Source organism: Lissotriton vulgaris, chromosome 2_1 (assembly GCF_964263255.1).
Source record: "Lissotriton vulgaris chromosome 2_1, aLisVul1.2, whole genome shotgun sequence".
Taxonomy (NCBI): domain Eukaryota; kingdom Metazoa; phylum Chordata; class Amphibia; order Caudata; family Salamandridae; genus Lissotriton; species Lissotriton vulgaris.
Genome location: NC_141687.1, coordinates 543,580,493 through 543,602,554, shown reverse-complemented (window position 1 = coordinate 543,602,554; position 22,062 = coordinate 543,580,493). Strand labels below are relative to the sequence as shown.

Here is a 22,062-nt window from a genome sequence, read left to right as displayed (position 1 = left end):
ATGCAATTTGGCTTGATACATATGGCCCTAGGTATCTCCTTTACCTTCCCCGGTAAGAGTACCTTCTCCTGTGGCTTCACCGGCGTAGAGTCTTTTACCTTCCCCGGAGCATTTTTCGGCAAGACCCAACACATTACCTTAGTGCGATGTACAGTGTCTTTGCGAGGGCAATGTACCACTCTGGTGCACCTTTGGGTCCTATGGCATTCAATTTGGGAGTACCTCAAGCGTATGCTCCAGCTCCCTTCATGCCTGCGTCTCCATCTTGACATTTCCTGGCGCCGAGAACGTCGACTCCGACACCGACGTTGATCCCTCCATCTCCGGCGCCGTCAGCTCGACCTCGGTCGACTTCGAATGTGTCCTTGGATCCGTGTTCGACGCCGGTCACGACTCCATTGGATCCGTGTGATAAGGTCCAAAAGGGAGGCACAGAGATTGCTGGAGGAGCAGCATTATAGGGAGGATGAGATGAAAGAAGGAGAACTTCAAGAGTCAGAGGACTTTTTTGAAGACCTAAGACAGGCAAGTGGTTTGGAGTTATCACCAGAATGGCAACTCTCTCCTCCTTCAGAGGTTCCCTCCAAAGATGTGGTTCCTTACCACACTGTGATTCGTAAGGCGGCTGATCTTTTGGATTTGCAACTCCCGACAACGGAATTTAAATCTAATATTCTGACAGAAGTACTTCACTCTCGTTCTGCAGTAATTGAACCTTTACTTCCATTTAATGAAGCTATTACTGAGCCAATTATGGAAGTTTGGCAAAAACCCTTTTCGGCTCCTGCAGTCTCAAGGTCAGTTGCCAGAAGATATAGGACGGCTCCATGATATCCGGAGTTTTTATCCTCTCATCCTGCTCCTGAGAGCTTAGTTATTCAAGCTCCCTGCTCAAAGAGATCGGCTGGGTCTTTTCCACAGACTCCAGGTGACAGAAAGTCTAAGAGGCTGGATCAGACTGCTAAAAAGGTGTTTTCATCATCTTCTATGGCTCTTAAGTACACCAATGCCACTTGCCTTTTGGGCAGATACATGCCTTGATGGATTCTGCTAAACAACTGGCCCCAAAGATATCGGAGGAGGACAGAAAGAACTTTGATGAGGTCTTGTCTGACACTCAGACGGCTGCAAAACAAGTTATTCAGAGTGCCTTGATACAGCGGACTCTGTAGGCAGGATAATGGGGTCTGCGGTTGCATCTAGGAGGAGTGCCTGGCTTAAGTCTTCAGAATTTTCTCAGGATGTCCAGGCAACTCTTTTGGACCTCCCATTTGATGGTTCAGGACTTTTTGGGAAAAAGGCAGATGCAGCTTTGGAAAGATTTAAAGAAAGCAAGGCTGCAGCCAAGTCCCTGGGTCTGCAGACACAGCCTAGGGGTTCTTCTTATAGGAAGTTCAGGGGCTTTGGAAGGTCGTCCTTTCGGACATGCAGACAACCTCAGCAGCAGCAGCAGAACACCCTATATAAGTCTTATAGGGGCAGGAACAGATGTCGCCTACGAGGTCGTCAGCCCTCCTTCTCCTCCTCTTCTACCTCCCCTCCTCTTACCACAGCAAAGCAGACCTAGATCCTCCATTCTGGATCATGTTGGTCCTGTGGGGGGGTTGGCTTACTCATTTTCTACAAGATTGGGAATTGGTCACTACAGACCGTTGAGTTCTCAATCTTGTAGAAAATGGGTATGCTCTTCCCTTTCGGGAATTCCCTCCAAATTACCTTCCTTGCCAAGTAGATTGCTCGGAGGATCATCTTCTCCTCCTGCAGGAGGAAGATCTAACATTGTTAAAGAAAAGGTGCAATAGAGGTGGTTCCAGAGCAGGAAAGGGGTCAGAGATGCTACTCCCGGTATTTCCTTATGCCCAAGAAGGATGGCAGGTTACGTCCAATCCTGGATCCCAGGGTCTTGAATCTTTTTCTGAAGCAAGAAAAGTTCAAGATACTCACCCTTGCGCAGGTTCTTGAAGCGCTGCAGCAAGAGGACTGGATGGTGTCGATCGACTTGCAGGACTCGTATCCCGATCCTGAAGTCGCACAGGAAGTATATCCTTTTCACGGTGGGGTCCCAGCATTATCAGTTTGCGGTCCTCCCATTTTGACTTACTACTGCACCTCGAGTCTTCACCAAGGTGATGGCAGTGGTGGCAGCCCATCTCAGAATCTGGGATTCCAGTTTTCCCCGATCTGAACGACTGGCTGATCAAAGCAGAGTCGCCAGAGAAGATGTCATCATCTGCAGGTGACAACCCAGCTGTTGTACAAATTGTGTTTTTCGATAAACGTACCCAAGTCTCACCTGGTGCCCTCACAGCGCAACCTGTTTATAATGGCGGTACTGGACACTACTGTCTGTCGAACATTCCCTCCTCCTCAAAGGGTTCTCGATATTCAGGAAATTATTCCCTTTTTTACAATGGAGCGGTCGTTCCAGTCCTGAAGATCCTTCGTCTGCTCGGTCTGTTTGCTTCCTGCATTCTGTTGGTCAACCATGCACGCTGGCATATGAGGGTGCTCCAGTGGTACCTCCGGTAGTGGTATCAGCACAAAGGAGATCTCAGGGAGACTGTGAGGATCTCTAGTGAAGCTGCAGCGGACCTGTCTTGGTGGAGTGTGGAGGGCAATCTGACTCAGGGAAATCACTTCCATCTCCCTCCATCGGTGGCCACAGTGGCAACGGATGCATCCACTCTAGAGTGGGGTGCTCATCTGGGGGATCTGGAGATCAAAGGTCTTTGGTCTCCAGAGGAAAGGTTGCTTCACATCAACCTTCTGGAATTACGGGCGATATGTTTGGCGCTAAAGGCCTTTCTCCCTTCCCTTCGCGGTCAGTCGGATCTGAAAGAGACACATTAGTGATAGATTCCTTACCTTAGAATATCCCCAGGCGTCCGACTGGATCCGGAAACTTTTGCGTAGCAGTACCCTTGCGCGTCGGTAGGCGTCGTCTGCGGCTCCGTGTCCGTCGTCGGCGTCGTGGGCGCCATGATGACGTCGTCAGAGTACTTAGACGACGCCTCTGCGTGCTGCCGTCAGTTCTTTTTTTTTTCCGCGCCAGCCAGTGCAGATCTGGAAAAAGCAGTAACCCAGTCAATTTTTGACTAACTTTTTTGAGATCATTTTTGATCCTTCTCAAAGTCTTGCGACTCCGATCGGTGCCGTAGGGATGCCCGGATTTAAGCACTGTGAGGAGTGCGACCGCACGATGTCGGTCATGGACCCTCACCGCCTGAGCCTAACTTGTCTAGGCATCGACGACGAGGCCTGCCCCGACTTTCGGACCCTCTCGAGGAAAGCCAGGCGGGAGCGGTCCCGCAGGCGGCTCGAACTCCGGCAGTCGGCCCCGCGCCGAGTGAGGTCCCGGTCCCACGGGAGGTCGAGGGACAGGTCGCGGGGACGGAGCCGTCACAGCTCCGGGAGTCGGCACCACTCCTCCGGGTCCAAGTCGTCAGGTAAGAAGCACAAGAAGTCGAAGAGACGTCATCGCTCGTCTGACTCCGCCCGACGCTCGCGCGATGCGGCCGGGGGTTCAGGTGACACCGCCCACGCGGCTCCTTCGGAGTCGCGGGCGTCTCGTCCTGCCCCACACCCTCCGATCCCTGGGCAGAACGCGACGCCGGAGGAGATTGAGCGCTTCCCCATGGCCATGAGGTCCCTTTCTCCTCCGACGGGCTCCGCGGCGCCTTCGGGCCCAGCGGACCCGTCTGGGGGCCCTAGCGGGTCGGGGGCTTCGACGCCGTCGGGTGCTTCGGCCCCGAAGCCGCCGGCGCCTTCGGGCCTGGCGCTGCAGGGCCCCACGATCCCAACACCGCCGGTGCCTTCGGGCCCGGCGCCGCAAGGAACTGCGGGTCCGGCGCCACCGGTGCCTTCGGGCCCGGCGACGCAGGACGCCGCTGGCCCTTCCTTGGGCTCTGGATCGTCACCGGTGGACCTTACGACCCCCCCCCGGCGTCGGTCCGTCAGGTATCACCTCCGGCGCCGTCCTCGGGCGGTGCCGCCCCCGATACCTCCTTTGCTTCGGTTCCGACGTCGTAGCGGCACCGCACACGACGCCGTTTGGAGATTTCCACTTCTACAAACCGAACCCATTCAATTACAACCCTGAATCTCAGGAGATGGGTGATGAGGAGGATTGGGAGGGGTCTGAGGACCCTCTGACCAAGGAGTGTCAGTCTCATGAGAACTGGGCAGGAGACCTTGGGGAGGCCAGTGTCTCTCCTCCTACCGTGGCTTCGGAGGAGGGGGCTACCTATGGTGTGGTGTTGAAGAGGGCAGCCAAGGCCTTGGGCCTTGAGCTCCCCGTCGCGGCCGTGAGGACTAACCTCCTCTCAGAGGTCCTTAAACCGCAGTCCTGCTCGGCTGAGCCTCTGCTGCCCTTTAATGAGGCCTTGACCGACGTTCTTTTGGGCACTTGGTCCAGGCCCTCTACGGGTTCGCCGTAGATAGGAACGTGGCCAGACGCCACCGCCCGGCTCCAGGCGACCCATGTTTCCTGTCCTCCCACCCCACCCCGAGAGTCTGGTCATCCAGGCCTCTAATTCCCAGACCGCATTCCCGACGGCTCCGCCGGACAGGGAATCCAAGACGTATGAGAATTATGGTGGTAAGATATTCTCCTCCCTTAGTTTGGGACTGCGGTCTTCAAACACCGCATGCCTCTTGGGCCGCTACACCCACTCTCTGTGGGAGACAGTGGCGGAGGTGCTGCCAGAGTGCCCGTTGGAGGTACGGGCCAAACTCGGCCAAGCCCTTGTGGAGGGCCAGGATGCAGCCAAGTATTCGATCAGGTGTGGGCTGGATACCACCGACTCGCTAGGCAGAGCGATGGCTACGACGGTGGCGGTGAGACGCCACGCCTGGCTGAGATTGTCCAGAACACTCTGATGGACATGCCGTTCGATGGCCGTCGCTTCTTTGGCGACAAAGCGGACCACGCGCTTGAGCGCTTTAAGGACTCCAGGGCTACGGCCAAGTCCTTGGGCGTCTCGGCCCCGCGCTAGCAAACGGGTTCCTTTTGCTCCTTTCGTGGCCAAGAAAGGGGTGTCCCCACACATGCCGCAAGCCACTCGCCGCAGACTACTATCCAGCGTGGCGGCGGCCGTGGAAACCGCCGCGGAGGCGGTCGGGGAAACAGGCGAGGTCAGTCCACACCTTCCCCCGCAGAATCCACCTCTAAACCCTCCTAGTCCGTGCTTTTCGGCCCATGTGACGCCAGTGGGAGGCAGGGTTCACCATCACCACTCTCACTGGCGCACTGTCACTTTGGACAGGTGAATGCTGCAGATCGTCCGGAGGGGGTACTCCCTCCCCTTCGAGACGACTCCTCAAGCCATGCCACCGCGTATCGGGGGATCACTTGCGGCTCCTGCTCGAGGAAGTTTCGACCCTCTTGGCCAAGGGGGCCATCGAGCGCGTTCCTGGGCCAGAAGTAGGACGTGGTTGCTACTCCCACTACTTTCTGGTACCCAAGAAGGGCAAAGGGGGCCTACGCCCTATCTTGGATCTGAGGAACGTCAACGGCTTCCTCCGGAAGGAGAAGTTCAAAATGCTGACTCTGGCTCAGGTCTTAGCTGCCCTAGACCCAGGAGACTGGATGGTAGCGTTGGACTTGCTGGACACTTATTTCCACATCCCCGTCCTGCCGGCCCACCGGCGTTGCCTGCGGTTCACGGTAGGCCACGAGCACTTTCAGTTTACCGTGCTCCCCTTCGGCCTTACAAGCGCCCCACGGGTGTTCACGAAGGTGATGGCGGTGGTCGCTGCTCATCTGCGCAGGTTGGGGGTCTCAGTCTTCCCATACCTCGACGACTGGTTGTTGGAGGCGGGCTCGCCCCAGACAGTCGTCAGCCACCTCCAGACTACGGCGGATCTCCTGCACCAGCTGGGATTTTCCATCAATGTGCCGAAGTCGCACCTGTGTCCCTCTCAGAAGCTCCTTTTCATCGGAGCGGTTCTTGACTCGGCGCAGTTTCGGGTTTACCCACCCTAACAGCGAGTTTGGGATATACAGGCTCTGATTCCAATCTTCCGGCCTTTATCCCGGGTTTCGGTCAGGTTGACGCAGCGGCTTCTGGGGCTGATGTCCTCCTGCATCCTTCTGGTGCATCACGCACGGTGGCGGATGCGGGCTCTGCAGTGGGACCTGAAGTTTCAGTTGGCTCAGCATTAGGGCAACCTGTCCGACCATGTCCTGATCTCGGAGGGCGCTGCGAGACAGCTGCAGTGGTGGCTCACGGACCGCGATTGGGTCAATGGCAGATCCCTCTCCCTTCCCCAACCGGAGCACGTACTTGTGACGGACGCGTCCCTCCAGGGGCTGGGGAGGCCACATGGGAGAGGCGGAGATCAGAGGCCTCTGGTCTCCGGTGGAGTCCCGGCTCCATATCAACCTTTTGGAGCTGCGGGCGATTTGTCTAGCACTGAAGGCATTCCTCCCGTCTGTCCGACGGAGTGTAGTGCAGGTGTTCACGGACAACACCACCTCCATGTGGTACTGCAACAAACAGGGCGGGTGGGGTCGTGGACCCTCTGCCAGGAGGCTCTGCGACTCTGGCAATGGCTGGAACATCAGGGCGTGACTCTGACGGTTCAACACCTGGCAGGTTCTCTGAACGCCAGGGCGGACAAACTCAGCCGCCGGTGCATGATGGATCATGAATAGCGTCTGAACTCGGACGTGGCGCAAGGTCTCTTTCAGCAGTGGGGAGAGCCTTGGTTAGATCTATTCGCCACCGAAGAGAACGCGCAATGTAATCAGTTCTGCGCGTTGGAATTTCCAAGGCGGCACTCGCTTGGAGACGCTTTTCGTCGCGAGTGGAGTTGCGGTCTGTTGTACGCCTTTCCGCCTATACCACTTCTGCCCAGAGAGCTGAAGAAGATCAAGCACGACCGGGCACAAGTTATCCTTGTGGCTCCGGACTGGGCACGAAGGTACTGGTATCTCGAGCTACTCAGCATGTCAGTCGATCCCCCGGTTTGTCTGCCTCTTCAGGAGGACCTTCTGTCGCAGCAGCAGGGGACGGTCCTCCACCCGAGCCTGTCCAGTCTCCACCTCCATGCTTGGAGATTGAGCGGCGACAGTTGAGGCCATTTGACATGCCTCCTAAAGTCTGTAACATCATTCTGGCAGCCAGGCTTCCCTCCACAAAGTCTGTATACGCCTGCAGGTGGAATAGATTTGTGGCATGGTGCACAGCAAAGGCTGTGGATCCCCTTAATGCCCCCCTTTCTGAGGTTCTCCTCTTTCTTCTCTCTTGCCCAGCAGGGCTCTGCTCTGGGCACTGTCAAGGGCCATCTCTCAGCTCTTTCAGCCTTTCTGAGGCTGCCTGATCATCCTTCTTTGTTCAAGTCCCCTATCGTTAATCGATTCCTGAAAGGCATCACTCATACGTTCCCTCCTGTTCCCTTCGTGATGCCTCAGTGGGACTTGAACCTGGTTCGTACGTTTCTGATGTGCTCTCCCTTTGAGCCACTTCACAACTGTCCTCTTCGCCTTCTAAATTTAAAGACTGCCTTCCTGGTAGCCATCACCTCTGCCAGGAGAGTGAGTGAGCTCCAGGCTCTGTCTTGTAAGCCTCCTTTCCTTTCAGTCCATCCGGACAAGGTTGTGTTACGAACAAGGCCCTCCTTCCTACCCAAGTTAGTCACGGCCTTCCACATTGGGCAATCCATTACCTTGCCCACCTTCCTTCCGCCTCCGCACCCCTCGAGAGAGGAGGAGAGGCTCCACCGTCTGGACCCAAAACGTGCACTCTCATTTTATTTGAATCGCACACAACAGTTCCGGGTGGATGATCAACTCTTTGTTGGATACGCGGGCGCTAAGAAAGGGAAAGCGGTGCACAAGCGGACCATCTCCCGGTGGATCATCTTGTGCATCCAGGCGTGTTACTCCTTGGCTAAGAAGGAACCCCCTGTTCGGCTGAGGGCTCATTCCACTCGAGCCACAGCCACTACAACTGCCTTGGGCCGAGGTGTGCCCTTGCAGGACATTTGCCAGGCGGCTACGTGGGCCTCGCTGCACACGTTTGCAAGACACTATTGCCTGGACAGTCAAGTCCGGAGGGATGGCTACTTTGGCCGTTCCGTCCTCCAGGACTTTCTAGTGTGATTATTGGTTCGCAGACCCACCACCACGGGGTTGGCATTGCTGGGGTATCTATTCTAACGTAAGGAATCTTATCACTAACGTGTCTCTTTCAGATGCACAAGTTACTACTTGTGTAACGATATATCTGTAAGAGACATTAGTTAGTGATAGATTCCTTACCGACCCACCCATCCTCCCCGTTCTGCGAACCGATATCTAGGGTTAAGGTCACCCCCTTTCAGGGCCCTAGTTTCATGGCACCAGTGTTGGTTTTTGGCATGGCTCTGTGCTTCTGGCGCGGAAAAGCTGTGTCTAAGAACTGACTTCAGCGCGCGGAGGCGGCGTCTAAGTACTCCGACGACGTCATCGCGGCGCCCACGACGCCGACGACGGACGGGGAGCCGCAGACGACGCCTACCCACGCGCAAGGGTACTGCTACGCAAAAGTTTCCGGATCCAGTCTGACGCCTGGGGATATTATAAGGTAAGGAATCTATCACTAACTAATGTCTCTTACAGATATATCGTTACACAAGTAGTAACTTGTGCTTCAAGTCCTAACGGACAACACTACCGTGATATGGTATGTCAACAAACAGGGGGGAGTAGGGTCACATTGTCTCTACAGAGAGGCTCTGTGTCTCTGGTCCTGGGTGGGGATCATCAGATTTGTCTGATGGCAAATTATCTTGCCGGAGTTCTAAACGTACGTGCAGACAGTCTCAGTCGGCAGTTCTCAGCCGACCACGAGTGGAGGCTTTATCCGGAGGTGGTTCGTCACGTCTTCCGGACGTGGGGAACTCCTCGGGTGGACCTGTTTGCCACTCACGAGAACGCTCACTGTCCGTCATTCTGCAGTCTCCAGTATCCAAAGCAGGGGGCGCTGGGGGATGCGTTTCAGTTGAGTTTGGGCTCTCAACTCCTTTACACGTTTCCTCCCATACCCTTGATTCCTCGGGGTCTGAGGAAGATTCGCCAAGAACGGGCCCAAGTCATATTGATAGCCCCGGATTGGCCAAGATGGGTGTGGTACAAGGATCTTCTCCACCTCTCCTCGTGCCCTCTGCTCCGTCTCCCTTTCAGGGCAGATCTCCTCTCGCAGTCGCAGGGGCAGGTTCTACACCCCCATCTCCAGAGCTTACACCATCATGCCTGGAGATTGAACGGGGCAATCTGAATTATTTCTCTCTCCCGCCGGACGTGGCGGATGTTATTCTTTCGGCCAGCGGCATTCCAACAAGTCGATTTATTCCTATAGATGGTCCAAATTTGTTTCATGGTGTGGAGAGAAGTCTATTGACCCCTAAGGGTCAGTTTATCCAACATCCTTCAATTTGCTCTTTCTTCAGTCCAGCAGGGCTTTGCGGTGGCTACTGTGAAGGGCTATTTGTCGGCATTCCTTTGTTTGCTGGATCCGCCATCATTATTTAAATCTCCTATTGTGTTAAGTTTTATTAAGAGCCTTACCAACAAATTTCCGCCCACTCCATTTATTGTGCCTCAATGGGACTTAAATCTTGCCTTAACATACTTGATGGGTTCTCCCTTTGAGCCCTTGCACAAGTGTCCCTTGAGACTGTTGTCTTTTAAAACGGTCTTTCTAGTTGCTATTACCTCGGCAAGGAGGGTAAGTGAGCTTTAAGCTCTGAGTTTGAAACCCCCATTTTTGACCATTCATGCTGAAAGAATGGTACTCTGGACCAGGGCTGCCTTTCTGCCGAAGATGGTAACTCCCTTCTATCTGGGGCAGTCCATTACCCTTCCTACCTTCTATCCTCCCCCTCACCCTTCCAAGGAGGAGGAGGAGCGGCTTCACCGCTTGGACCCAAAGAGGGTGGTGAGCTTCTACCTTAACAGAACTAAGGACCATCGTGTGGATGACCAGCTCTTCGTCTGCTTTGCTGGCTGCAGAAAAGGCAGAGCGGTGCACAAGCGCACACTTTCCAAATGGATTGTCTTGTGCATCAAAATTTGTTACACTTTGGCCGGTAAGGAACCTCCAGAAGGTTTAAGAGCTCATTCTACCAGGGAAAAGTCTTCTACATCTGCTTTATCTAGAGGTGTTCCTGTTGAGGACATTTTTAGAGCGGCAACTTGGGCCTCCCTCCACACGTTCGCTAAGCATTACTGCTTAGATTCCGAAGTGAGGAGGGATGGCCATTTTGCACGTTCTGTCCTTCAGGATTTCTTGGTATAGAGGAGTGGGGACTGCTGAGGGATTCTATTCACAAGGTGAGGAATCCACTGGCAGATGTATCCATCAGCAGAACAAGTTACTTACCTTCAGTAGCGCTTTTTCTGGTGGATACAGTACCTGCCTGTGGCTTCCTCACTGACCCACCCGCCTCCCCGTTGTCCACTCTTCTATACCTGCAAACTGTTTATTTCATGATTATATCTTTCAATGGAAATGTTTAATTGTTCTTGCTTTTTGCATTGAATTCACACTGTGTGTGTTAGTTTTAATACTGTGTACTGTGTATATTATGCCTGTTTATGTCGGTCCGTCCGTGTGCCTCGGGGGCACGGAAAAAAGGGCGGAACTGACATCACGGCGACAAGGCTCTATTATGAATCCAGTGATGTCAGCGAGGTCGCGAGCGGAGTCGTGCCTCTGCGACGCCGTCTACGTCCTCGTCGGCGTGGAGAGCTACAAAAGTTTCCGAATGTTGCTGGCGCAGGGGATATTCACAAGGTGAGGAATCCACAGACCGATACTGTATCCACCAGAAAAAGCGTTACCGAAGGTAAGTAACTTGTTCCTCTCTGGGAGCAGTCAAGTTTGCAGTGCCTCTAGTGTTGTTGGTTGCTTCAGGGTTGCAGGTGAAGTGGCAATGCTAGCAGGAGAAAGGTCCCCTGGTGGTGCGTGGGGATGTGCTGCAGCAGTTGTCGATGCACCAGGGGTCGGGCATCTGCGGTGGTGTGGAAGAACCTCAGGGGGAGTCCGAGCCGGATCCATGCTGCCTTGGCTCTCATTTCCATTGGCTCTTCTGTCCTTGCGGTCAATTATTGGCCAGGCCTCATTGCCATATGGGCTGTATCTCTATTTCACGCCCTGGGGAGAGTAAACTTGCAGTCAAAAGAGGGCGCCAACCGCTCCTAAACACAGCGGGCACGCTCTCCTTCTAGACCATATGGCAAATGCAAGCATTTCACGCATGGGCATTCCATAGTTTCTTTCATATTAACATTTATTGGGGGACTGCATTTCTTGGTGCACGCGCCAGGACTGAAACTCACGGTACAAGAGTTGGTTAAGGAGTATGGTTTTAATTTTTTGCCCAAACTGAAAATAGATTAGGTGATGTATACGATCGATGTTTCAGAGCAGTGCAGGTGTGTGTGTGTGTGGGGGGGGGGGGTACTCGGAGCCTTCTCTGCACTTTTGCCCTAATCACGGTTTGCATGTATTCTATAGACTAGTTTTGTTACGCCCCCTCACAGAGAGCCTCACACGCCGCAGCCCCCATCTCTGACACTTCACAAAAGAGAGGCTTAAATAGGTGTGGGAGTTAACGGGTCTTCACCATTATGACATACAGTGGCACCAGCCCCCAAAAAATGTTGATCTCAAAAAACACACACTGCTACAGTAGTTACTGGCACTGACCAAAACTAGTTTGTGCCGATATGCTGCTTGTGAAAGAGGAGGATGCTGTCACTCACACTGAAGCCAGGCGATACAGAGAGAGAGACAGAATTTTAATAAACTCAAAAGGTCACGGTCAACGCTAGACCAAATTAGGGGTCCAATTATTAAAGAAAGTCTCAAAAGTGCACTTGATGGTATATGTCCTTGCATTAAGTGCAGTTATACAGCTGTCATGAATTCCCAAAGATTTACAAAAGTAGGACAAGAAATAGTACTCCTAGAAAATATTTGTGTACTGCATTTTAACATGAGCAATTTATGCATGTGTAGATTTGCTAATGCAAAAATCTAAGTGTTTGCAAGGTCACTTTCCCTCGAACCACTTTTTCCCCAAGAAGAAGGTTTACGCCTGCCATTGTCATGAGTACATTTCCAACATTTCTCAGTATGAAAAAAGATTAGAGAAGAGTTGTTGAAAACCCTTAAAACATGCAATTTAGTAGGTTTGCACATACTCAAAAGGGCATTGCTTACCACTACCTTCAACCCCAGTATGTAGATCTGTGGAAACGTAGCAACATAAGGGGATTGCAGGTATTCAAACACTACTATTGTATGAGCCTAGGCAAAATCAGAGAGGCTATACGAGAGCTCTTATATAATGAGATTGCCGCCATAATTTGTCGACGACCTACATGGCACAGGGAACAGCACCACGCCATTAAACAACTTAGTGGCCGGCTGATCTCAACACTTGCCCTGCCCCGAAAGACCATGCCTGCATCCTCTGTATCATGTTGGATGGCAAGTTATCTATGCAGAAATAGATAAACACATGTGAAGCTGGCTGTTTCCACACCCCACACAGGCTCCGTATGATCTTCAGATAGTTCCAAATCGACATAAGGATAGTCACTTGAGCCCTCGTCACCAGCATGCTGGACTACAGTAACACTCTTACTATAGTAATCACTGCACACCTCCTAAAGAGACTACATATAATACAAAATGCAGCCGCAAGACTTATCCTACACCTCCCCTGACACTCACATCAGCCCGCACCGCAAGATGTTACACTAACTCCCTATCCAGAACAGATGCCATGTCAAGATGCTAACCCTCACATACAAAAGTCCTGCACGACCAAGGACCAGCGTACATCAACAAACAAATGGCCTTCCACCGACCAGATGCCTGTGATTCATCTTGCTTTTCCTCGCAGACACCCCCCGGCTCCACCGATTCACTAGCAGAGGACGCTTTTTTTCTCACCTGGCAGCCAAAGCCTGGAAAGACATTCCACCTGCACCTGAGGAACGCCGCATTGCCCGGGAAATTCAGAAAAAGACTCAAGACATTGTTGTTAGAATGAACAGAGCACCACAAGGCAGCTAGCAACAACTCCAGCGTCTTGCGACACTTTATGGTGATTAGCCACGCTTTAAAAATCCTGATTGATTGAAAGTCCTAATAGCATTTATGATCAGTAGTAGTCTTTCATACAGTAGTCTTTCATACAAGGCTCTGCATTGGGAATTCCACAATCATCTTCCAAAAATCCTAGTCCTCTCGAGCAGACTGAGGTTCCTCAGAAGTAAATATACTGCAGCTGAAAAACCTGAAAATCCAAAACCTCCTTCGCATTGAAACGATACTTCACTGGCACTATAGCTGGTATCTCAAACACCCTTTTGCCTTTACTAAGAACCAAACTGAGCCTTGTTTCTTTGCAGGAAACTAGTGGTGGTAACTGTACCCTACTCTTTCCCAACAATCCCACCAGCTGTTGGGATGAGTAGCAAGAGGGCAGATTACCTTGCCACATGCCACCACCGGGCTTATTGAGCAAATGGCTGAGCCAAACGTAGGGCTGTAAACATAGCACAGATCAGACATTGTACCTAAGCTGTACTGCATAGATAATGTTTGTGCTACTGTCCAAATTCACATACGTAGAATACTCAGAATGCCTCTGGCCCTTTTTTAGGTAGAGCAGACCTACATTCAATGCGTAAGCATTGATTGTGTCTGCTTCAGACCTATTGTCACCCGTATTTAGGAATGAAGACCCGACTCAGACGCGTGCTTTTGCAGTCAGTTTTGACCGCAGGAGCGCGCTTCTGACCCGCGCTTGCGCAGGCGAACACACAGCCCCTGCTCTCGCATGCATTAACAGCGCACAGACAAAGCCAGCCCCCACCCCTCTGCATAGACACACACACAAAGGCGCGCGCACACATACACGCGCTGCCGCCCCCCACCCCCCTGCACACACACAGACACGCACGCCGCCGCCCCCTACCCCCTGTACGCGCACACACAGATACACCCCCCCGCCCCATGCATTGGGATATCTGCACACACGACGCCGCCCCCTACCCCCCTGCACGCACACACAGACACACCCCCCCCGCCCCATGCATCGGGATATCTGCACACACGCCGCCGCCCCCTACCCCCCCTGCACGCACACACAGACACCCGCCCCATGCATCGGGAGATCTGCCATACAATCGGTACTTACGCCAGCCTCCGCCAACATCGCAGGGAGCGGCGGTTGCAGGCCCCCAGCGTAGGAAACAGGTCCCCGCGGTGCAGACACTGGGAAGAGGAAAAGGGGACGAGATCCACAGCGCGATCCACAGGGAGGCGGTGCGTGCCACGCCTCCGTCGCTGCCTGGAACGTGTGCGCGTGCTTTCCAGCCTGTTTAGTCTGTTTAGTTTAGTAGAAAGAAAAGGGGGAAAAAACTAGAATTGTTTCTAGGTTGCAGTCTGTTTGAAGCCTTCAGGAGACATCGATCAGCCTTTGACGTGGAATAACTTGAAAAGGGAGGTTTAGGAAGTCGGGTTGCAATAGTGATTGGAAGTGAGCAGCAAGCTTGGTAAGGTGGCATGTCCTTTGTCTTGCCTGGGCGGTATAGGGGTATGGCGTTATGTTGCGACACTTGGGATTTGTATAGGGATACTCTCTCCGGTTACGGGCCCTCTTGGTTTTTGTGCAGACATTGGACTACGGAGGTGGGTATGTTCCCACACTACCTTGGTAGATATGGGTGGTTTTGGGGGTGGGGGGTGCTGGCCGTTCATAAGCAGCTGTTCAATAGTGGGGGCAGGTGGTATTGCGACCATCTATCCTGAGAATGGATTCGAAAGGGAGTCCTTCTGCTAGATGCCTGTTAATGGCTGGAGGGGGTGGAGACGGACGCGGGACTCCTCCATGGGGCCCTCGAATCAGTGACGTTACTTGCTTCTCAGTCAGCACACACTTGCCGCAGATGGGTCCCTGGGTGTGTGCTCTTCACTCAGGCGTGTACAGACACTTCAACATTTCAGACCTTTAATTGCCGGGCATTCAGTGAAAGCTTCCGCGTCCTCTTTGATCTCCACACGCCCGGCTTGTGTGCAGGCCCCAGCCAGCGTAGGGGGACTGGGAGGGAGCCCCCGCTGCTTGTGGGAAAATAGTAATACTGAGAACTCCACACAGGGCCGGGTTTGCACGCCCACCTGCGCGCTCTGTACACTCCCTGCCCAGGAGCTCCGTTCTGTGCCGGGAAGGGGGGCGGGAATTAAGCGCCAAGGACTCCGCCCCTTCCAAGCTCCCTCTGGAAGCTCGGGGAACTCCTTATTGGTGTCATGGGCGCCAGTCACTAAAACATTGTTGGTGCCCGGGTCATGCTGATGATTGCGGGTGTCTTGGGAGTATGCTGTGGCCTTGTTATGAAGGCTGAAAGGTTGACATGCACATTGTGTGTGTGTTTTTATTTTTTTTATTTTACACTTTTGGAAAAACTGTAGATAGTGGGATGCTGCGGCAGAAGTCTTCCATAGTCACAACAGATGTATGCATAATCTGCCATGAGCGAGGGTGGTTTTTTTTAATGTATGGTGAACCATGCTTTTCATCCAGACAAGTTATCTTTTTGATCACATATACAACCCTCGATTTGAGGTTGCACATTTTTTTTAAATCCTATTCATTTGAGCAGCACCGTGCCTGTGTGTTAGATACTCTCATGTGGTTGTTATTTCATTAAGATAACAGGCATAACAATACGCTTCTAAAAGTATAAGTGACTGATTTAAGTAAGTTCAGCAGGAGCAGTAGCAGAATTATGTTCTAAAGATGAATTTATAGAAGTGCTGCCTAGTGTTTTCACCGCAAATAGGAAGAAATGTTAGAGCAGGCCATTGTGCACTGTGGCTGCCTGGGGTGTATCGGTCTCATCCTGGGCTGTCACACACGACGGGGGGGGGCTGAAGCGCGGTGAGTCCAATGGGTGTTGCGTGCCTGCTCACGGGACACCACCACATCACTCACGGGACACCACCACATCACTCGCGGGACACCACCACATCACTCGCGGGACACCACCACATCACTCGCGGGACACCACCACATCACTCGCGGGACACCACCACATCACTCGCGGGACACCACCACATCACTCGCGGGACACCACCACATCACTCGCGGGACACCACCACATCCCTCGCGGGACACCACCACATCCCTCGCGGGACACCACCACATCACTCGCGGGACACCACCACATCACTCGCGGGACACCACCACATCACTCGCGGGACACCACCACATCACTCGCGGGACACCACCACATCACTCGCGGGACACCACCACCTCACTCGCGGGACACCACCACCTCACTCGCGGGACACCACCACCTCACTCGCGGGAACCCGCCACATCACTCGCGGGACCCCGCCACATCACTCGCGGGACCCCGCCACATCACTCGCGGGACCCCGCCACATCACTCGCGGGACCCCGCCACATCACTCGCGGGACCCCGCCACATCACTCGCGGGACCCCGCCACATCACTCGCGGGACCCCGCCACATCACTCGCGGGACACCGCCACATCACTCGCGGGACCCCGCCACATCACTCGCGGGACCCCGCCACATCACTCGCGGGACCCCGCCACATCACTCGCGGGACCCCGCCACATCACTCGCGGGACCCCGCCACATCACTCGCGGGACACCGCCACATCACTCGCGGGAAACCGCCACATCACTCGCGGGACACCACCACATCACTCGCGGGGCACCACCACATCACTCACACCACAACAACAGCATCACTCAGCACCACAACAGCACTGTCCTTGCTTGCTACCAACAAGCATTGCCATAGCCAATAGGACTCGCATTAGGAAAGTGTAAGCTATTAGCTTTGTGAATAACAATGCTATTAATTTATATATTTGCAAAGCCAACACATATTTAAAAAAATTGTCATTTACAATACCAATAGCTCACCCTTTCCTAATGCGAGACCTATTGCATTGCAAATGCTTGTCTTTATTTGAGTTTTATATAGTGCTGGCTAGACCCGGAGGCATCCGAGCCCTTTACATAAGTTACAAAATTACTTAAGTTACAAGTTACATCAGTTACTAGAAAAACATTTCACGAACGTAGAAAATGTGATAAGTGGAGCTTAGAAGGGAAAGGGTGTGGGGTATAAGAGAAATAGGATGGAGAGATGGAGGAGAATCTGGCCAGAGTCCGGCTGGGTAGGTGACGGCCGAGGGGTAAGTCCACAGCCCATCTCCTCTATAACTCTTGGGTACCTCCACCGGTCCTTGGTCAAATAGCTAGGTCTCAACGGGAAAACATTTAGAGAGCATAATGGACAAGATGAATGGAACATAGGGGGTGAAGGGGGTAGGGTAAAGGGGTAGGAGGGAGAATGCGACGGAGAGACGAAGAAAAGTCTGCCTAAAGTCCGGCTGGGTAGGTGACGGCCGAGGGGTAAGTCCACAGCCCATCTCCTCTTTAGCTATCGGGTAGCTCCACCGGGCATCGGTCAGAAGGCTAGGTCTCCACAGTCAGAGGTGAATTCGTAGAGTATGTATCCTGATGGGTAGGCCGGATGGTGGATGGATAGGGAGTAGCCATTCCGCAGCGCCTGGTCACTCCTCTGTTCTTTTTTTTCCGTTTTTTTAAATGTTTTTTTTTTAAAACACGACTCTTCCCTCTCGTCATGTGAGATGGCTGCCATCTTAAGGTCAGGCACTGGGTGTGATCTTCTATAGCATATCTCTGCAGGTCGCTCGCTTGCTATGAATTGTGAGGGTCTCCCCTCTTGGCCCGTGACAACACCCTGTGCCTGTGTGTCATCAAGCAATGTCCCCATTCCTTACAAGCTTTGTACGTGTGGGTGCCATCACGGAGTCAGGCCACTAAGTTCATCCCCCCAGAAGCTCCCGACCCCCCTGTCTGCATGAACGCTTACGGGGGAGGTTGCCCTCCCGGGCCGTTCCCGCTTACGCGCTTATCGATTCTCCTCAACTCCTCTTTCCTCAAGGCGTCGGATTTATGTGACTCGGGGTAGTCATAGAAGCGACAGGCTCCACTACCCGTTTGCGATCGCCGATTCACAGAGTCATGAATTCTATCGTGTTGTGGTGACCGGGAGTGCACCGATGAGTCCGCTTACCGTCCCGGGGCTACTGCTCGTGGGTGTGCATCAGAGCCCGTTCCTCTCTCCCGGGAGCTCCGACGCTACCGCCATCTTGTAGCCGTGGGCGCCCCTCGACCTCCGCGTTCGTGCCCAAATAGCGGGGATCTTGGCGGAATCACTGCTGATGCAGCCTCTCTACTTGCTCCTGCGACGTTCCTGGACCTGGCTGTTACATTTGGAACAGCGAGTGGCGGCTGTAAGTAACTCCAAGCGTAGCGAGGCTCCGGAGCTGAAGTGGATTACGACCACTCGGCCATCTTGCCTTCTGCTTGAGTCCAGGCCAGTCCATTCCTGTAGATTGCTTAACATGTCATTACTACTGTAAGCTTTTAGACTGAGCTTAACTACATTAAAGGTCCTGCATTGTTAAGCAACACTGACTAGAAAATACAGTTTATTTATGTCTTGCCAAGCACCATATAAAAGTGTTTGATTATTTCCTTAGTGTTCCTTTGGAACCTGTGAATTTTTAACATAGTCATGTGGGAATTGTGAATAAAAAGGCCTTCTTTTTACTCAAAAATGTCTCCTAGGAGGTTAGGGCAGAACCAATCCTTCCGCACCCCTCACGGACCTCAGTGGCTAGCCCAATGCGATTTCATAAGTGTAGTAACACCAACAAATGAAGACCAGTACTCCTGACTATTTTAAGACTGATTGTTACATGGGTGAATAATAGAATGCAATTAATTTCTTAAAAGGTTGTGTGTCTAATTATGTACAATGTGCATTTGTTTCCCTAGGTTTGTTTAAAGAGGAGAATCCTTATGCCAAATTTGACAACTGATCTACACGTCTACCATGCATTCAACATTTTGGAAAATGTGTAACTTCAAGATGCATCGGAGCTTACTAATGCTGCAGATTCTGCAATCCGAACCCAGTGAAATGTTTGTCAAAGATATCAGGTTACAGAATTACACATGATTGGTTGTACATTGTAGTCTTCAATATTTTTTCCTTTCTAGGGTTACGGCTTGAACTAAAAAGCAGTTCAAAGCTACATGAGCATTCCATGCTTGACCAAGCGTGGTCTGGTATTTCAGTTCTAAACATTTGATATGTACCTTTCTCTTAGGCTTATTCCCAACACTTAACAGAGTTTAGTAAATTCAAAGGGCACTATTTGATACAATGAAAGATTGTTTTCAGATACTCATTCACAAAAGAGATTGATTTAGCTAAAAAGATGATTTTTGAAGGTGCCTGTTTATTTCCATTGGTTTCATTGCTTAATCCATATGGCACTTATTTAATTCAGTGGCTCAATGTCAAGCTTTTTTGCAATGTCTCAGCTGTAGGTTGAGAATTTCTTTTGCAACTGTTCAGTATAAAGAGCCTTTGTGTGTTTTCATGCCAAAGATCTTTTTTTTATGTGTTTATAAAATGACTGATTTATAGCAAAGTAGCTCCATATTGAGATATTTTGATTATCAATCTTCGCAACAAATGTCCATCAAATTACAACGGAATACTGCAAGTACTTGCTGGAGTAGAAAATGATTGGCTTTTGTAGTTCAAAATGTAAGAAACCTAAAGCATGGACTTTGCATAAAAGCAATGATTAATCATCGTGTTGATCATGTTCTTTGTAACATTCAGGTATACACGTATACACGTTTTCACTTGTTTCATCTATTTGATACAGCAGCATGGAAGTCAGTATCTCTTTGACTTGTATTCTGGTAGGGTGCAACAATAGATAATGTTAGGAGGTAGCATGTGGTTTTATACAAAAAGACAATGCAAAAAAGACTTGTTTATAAACTATTGTTATTGTCTCACCTTTTTCATTTATCTATAAACATGAATCTCTATGCTGCAGGAGTATGTGCTATGATCCATTCTAAACATTAATCATTGAAGGATAGGTCTCAAAGGAAACAAAGTACATTTTACATTCTTACACTTCAAAACATAAACTTTATGCCTTGGTTTATTTTTCAGATTTGTTCACGTACATAGACCAAAGAAGTAGATAGTCATATTTTGAGATGGGTATTATTATTTTTTTAACTGCATAAAGTGTGCCCTTATAGCCATTATTGAAAATCAGAGAGTGTAGTATGACCGCTTCAGTGTTTCTCAGTAGGCTCGATTTGTTTTTATGTCTCTGCAAACATTCTTTACTTACTTTGTAACCTCCCATTTAGTTATGAGTTTAAAGAAACGTTTATGACTTTGTGGCCTTAATCCATGCAACTAGCAAGATCTAAATCTCACGGATGGCCAACTTTATTGGATGGAGAATGTGGGTCTTCAGTACTATTGTAATGTTCATTGTATATCCAATATGTGTGACTAGGAGAGAATAACGTTTTATGACTACAGACAAAAGGAAATTGTAAACAATTGGGCTCTGTGTGCATGAAGGAGAGGCCACTCTAGATCCTAAGAGGTACAGCCTGGCCTTAATGAAATTAAAATCCTGCAAGGCGCTCACAATAGACAAAGCATGCATAGTGTTCAATTAATAAACAGTAACCTAAGAAAAAGTGACATTTCTCAAGGATGCAATGGAGCGCGTTAATTCACTACTGACCACATAGATTGTTACAAAATTTGGCAAATTATTTTTTTTTATTTTAAACATCGTTTCAAAATACAGCTTTTATATTTTTGTTTGGTGCTTCGAACGTAGTAAGGAACACACATGCTAGGAATCTGGCCCAATGGACCAACTAAGCACAGAGAAGATAGCAACTTCTTCTCTTTACTTCCCTCTTTAAGCCATTACTAATAGTTGCCCTAACATAAACTTTCAGGTTTTTTTCCGAAACCTAACCACTTTCCTCCTGGATAGTGTTTCGGCAATCCTCACCTTCTTATCTGAAGGTTTAAGCTCAAATCTTTGTTTACTTTTCATAATGCAAACTTTCACTGAAATCATTGCGTTCTCTCACAGTGGCGAATAAAATCACTTCTTCAAATTGGATTGAGTGTTCTGTGTTGTTCTAAAGAACTTTAATGGATCAGTGAACAATTCCACCCTCTCTGAGTTTTGCATAGTTCTTTTGCTGATTTTTGTTGTACTATGTGCTTGCCTGTCTCATCATAAAATGTGTTCTGTTTTTTTTCCACCTAGTTATGCAGCCGCAATAGTGAATGTCATATATACTGCAGGGAAACCATCTTGTTGAATGGAGGCAGATTTAACAGTATCAAAATGTGAGTTTTGACTAACTCAAAATGGAGGAGTATTTTTGCTTTCAAAACACAGAGGTGCTGCTTTTCAAAGTACCTTTTATTAGCTGCCTACATTACATCTGGCACTCAATACCAATAAGACTATTTTTCTTCCAAGAGAATTCCCAAGTCTCTTTGCAGCTTTGTCAATATACTGTTGTAAATGATAAAATCAACCAGTAAACTGTTGTAACACTATTCACAAGCTTTGTATGCTGTCACTTGTATGTAGATTACAGTAACATTACTTGATTACTTTTTAAAATGTGAATGAATGTGCTCACGTTTATTTGTTGGGTATGTTAGCAGTAAAGCTATGCCAAATGACACCTGTCTCCTGAGTTTTCATTTTCAGAAACAATAGCGTTTTAAAGTATATGCATTTGTATATGTGTTTTGTTTTGAGCCTTATGGCAATGCGAAATACAGTGATCAGGGGCGTGGGGAACAGGGAGTATGAACTATAACAAGTTCTAATCTTTACCAACTTCCTAGTAAAATGTGAGGGGCTGGGGCAGGAGCCTGCCAATATAAGAAAACTCATTAAGCATGTATGAGGGCATGCAACTAAGCATCACTGTAATCCCCTTTGATTTGATGATGATTCCCCGCCCTCCCAACAAAGGCTTTGATATTTATAGTAAAAATATTCCAGAACTAGCTCATACACCCAATGAACCCCGGTTATGCATGCAGCAATATAATATTGA

The 22,062-nt window shown here is 50.4% G+C and overlaps 1 protein-coding gene across 1 annotated transcript in view; it reads left to right on the top strand.

The window, feature by feature from the left end:
- Positions 1 to 21,679, top strand: part of PTTG1IP (PTTG1 interacting protein) — a 273,566-nt gene extending 251,887 nt beyond the window's left edge. Inside the window, exon 7 of the mRNA XM_086955516.1 lies at positions 18,910 to 21,679. Within this exon, the coding sequence (XP_086811642.1) occupies positions 18,910 to 18,953 (44 nt within the window). The 3' untranslated portion in view covers positions 18,954 to 21,679. The remainder of the gene's footprint in view (positions 1 to 18,909) is intronic.
- The last annotated feature ends 383 nt before the right edge of the window (positions 21,680 to 22,062 follow it).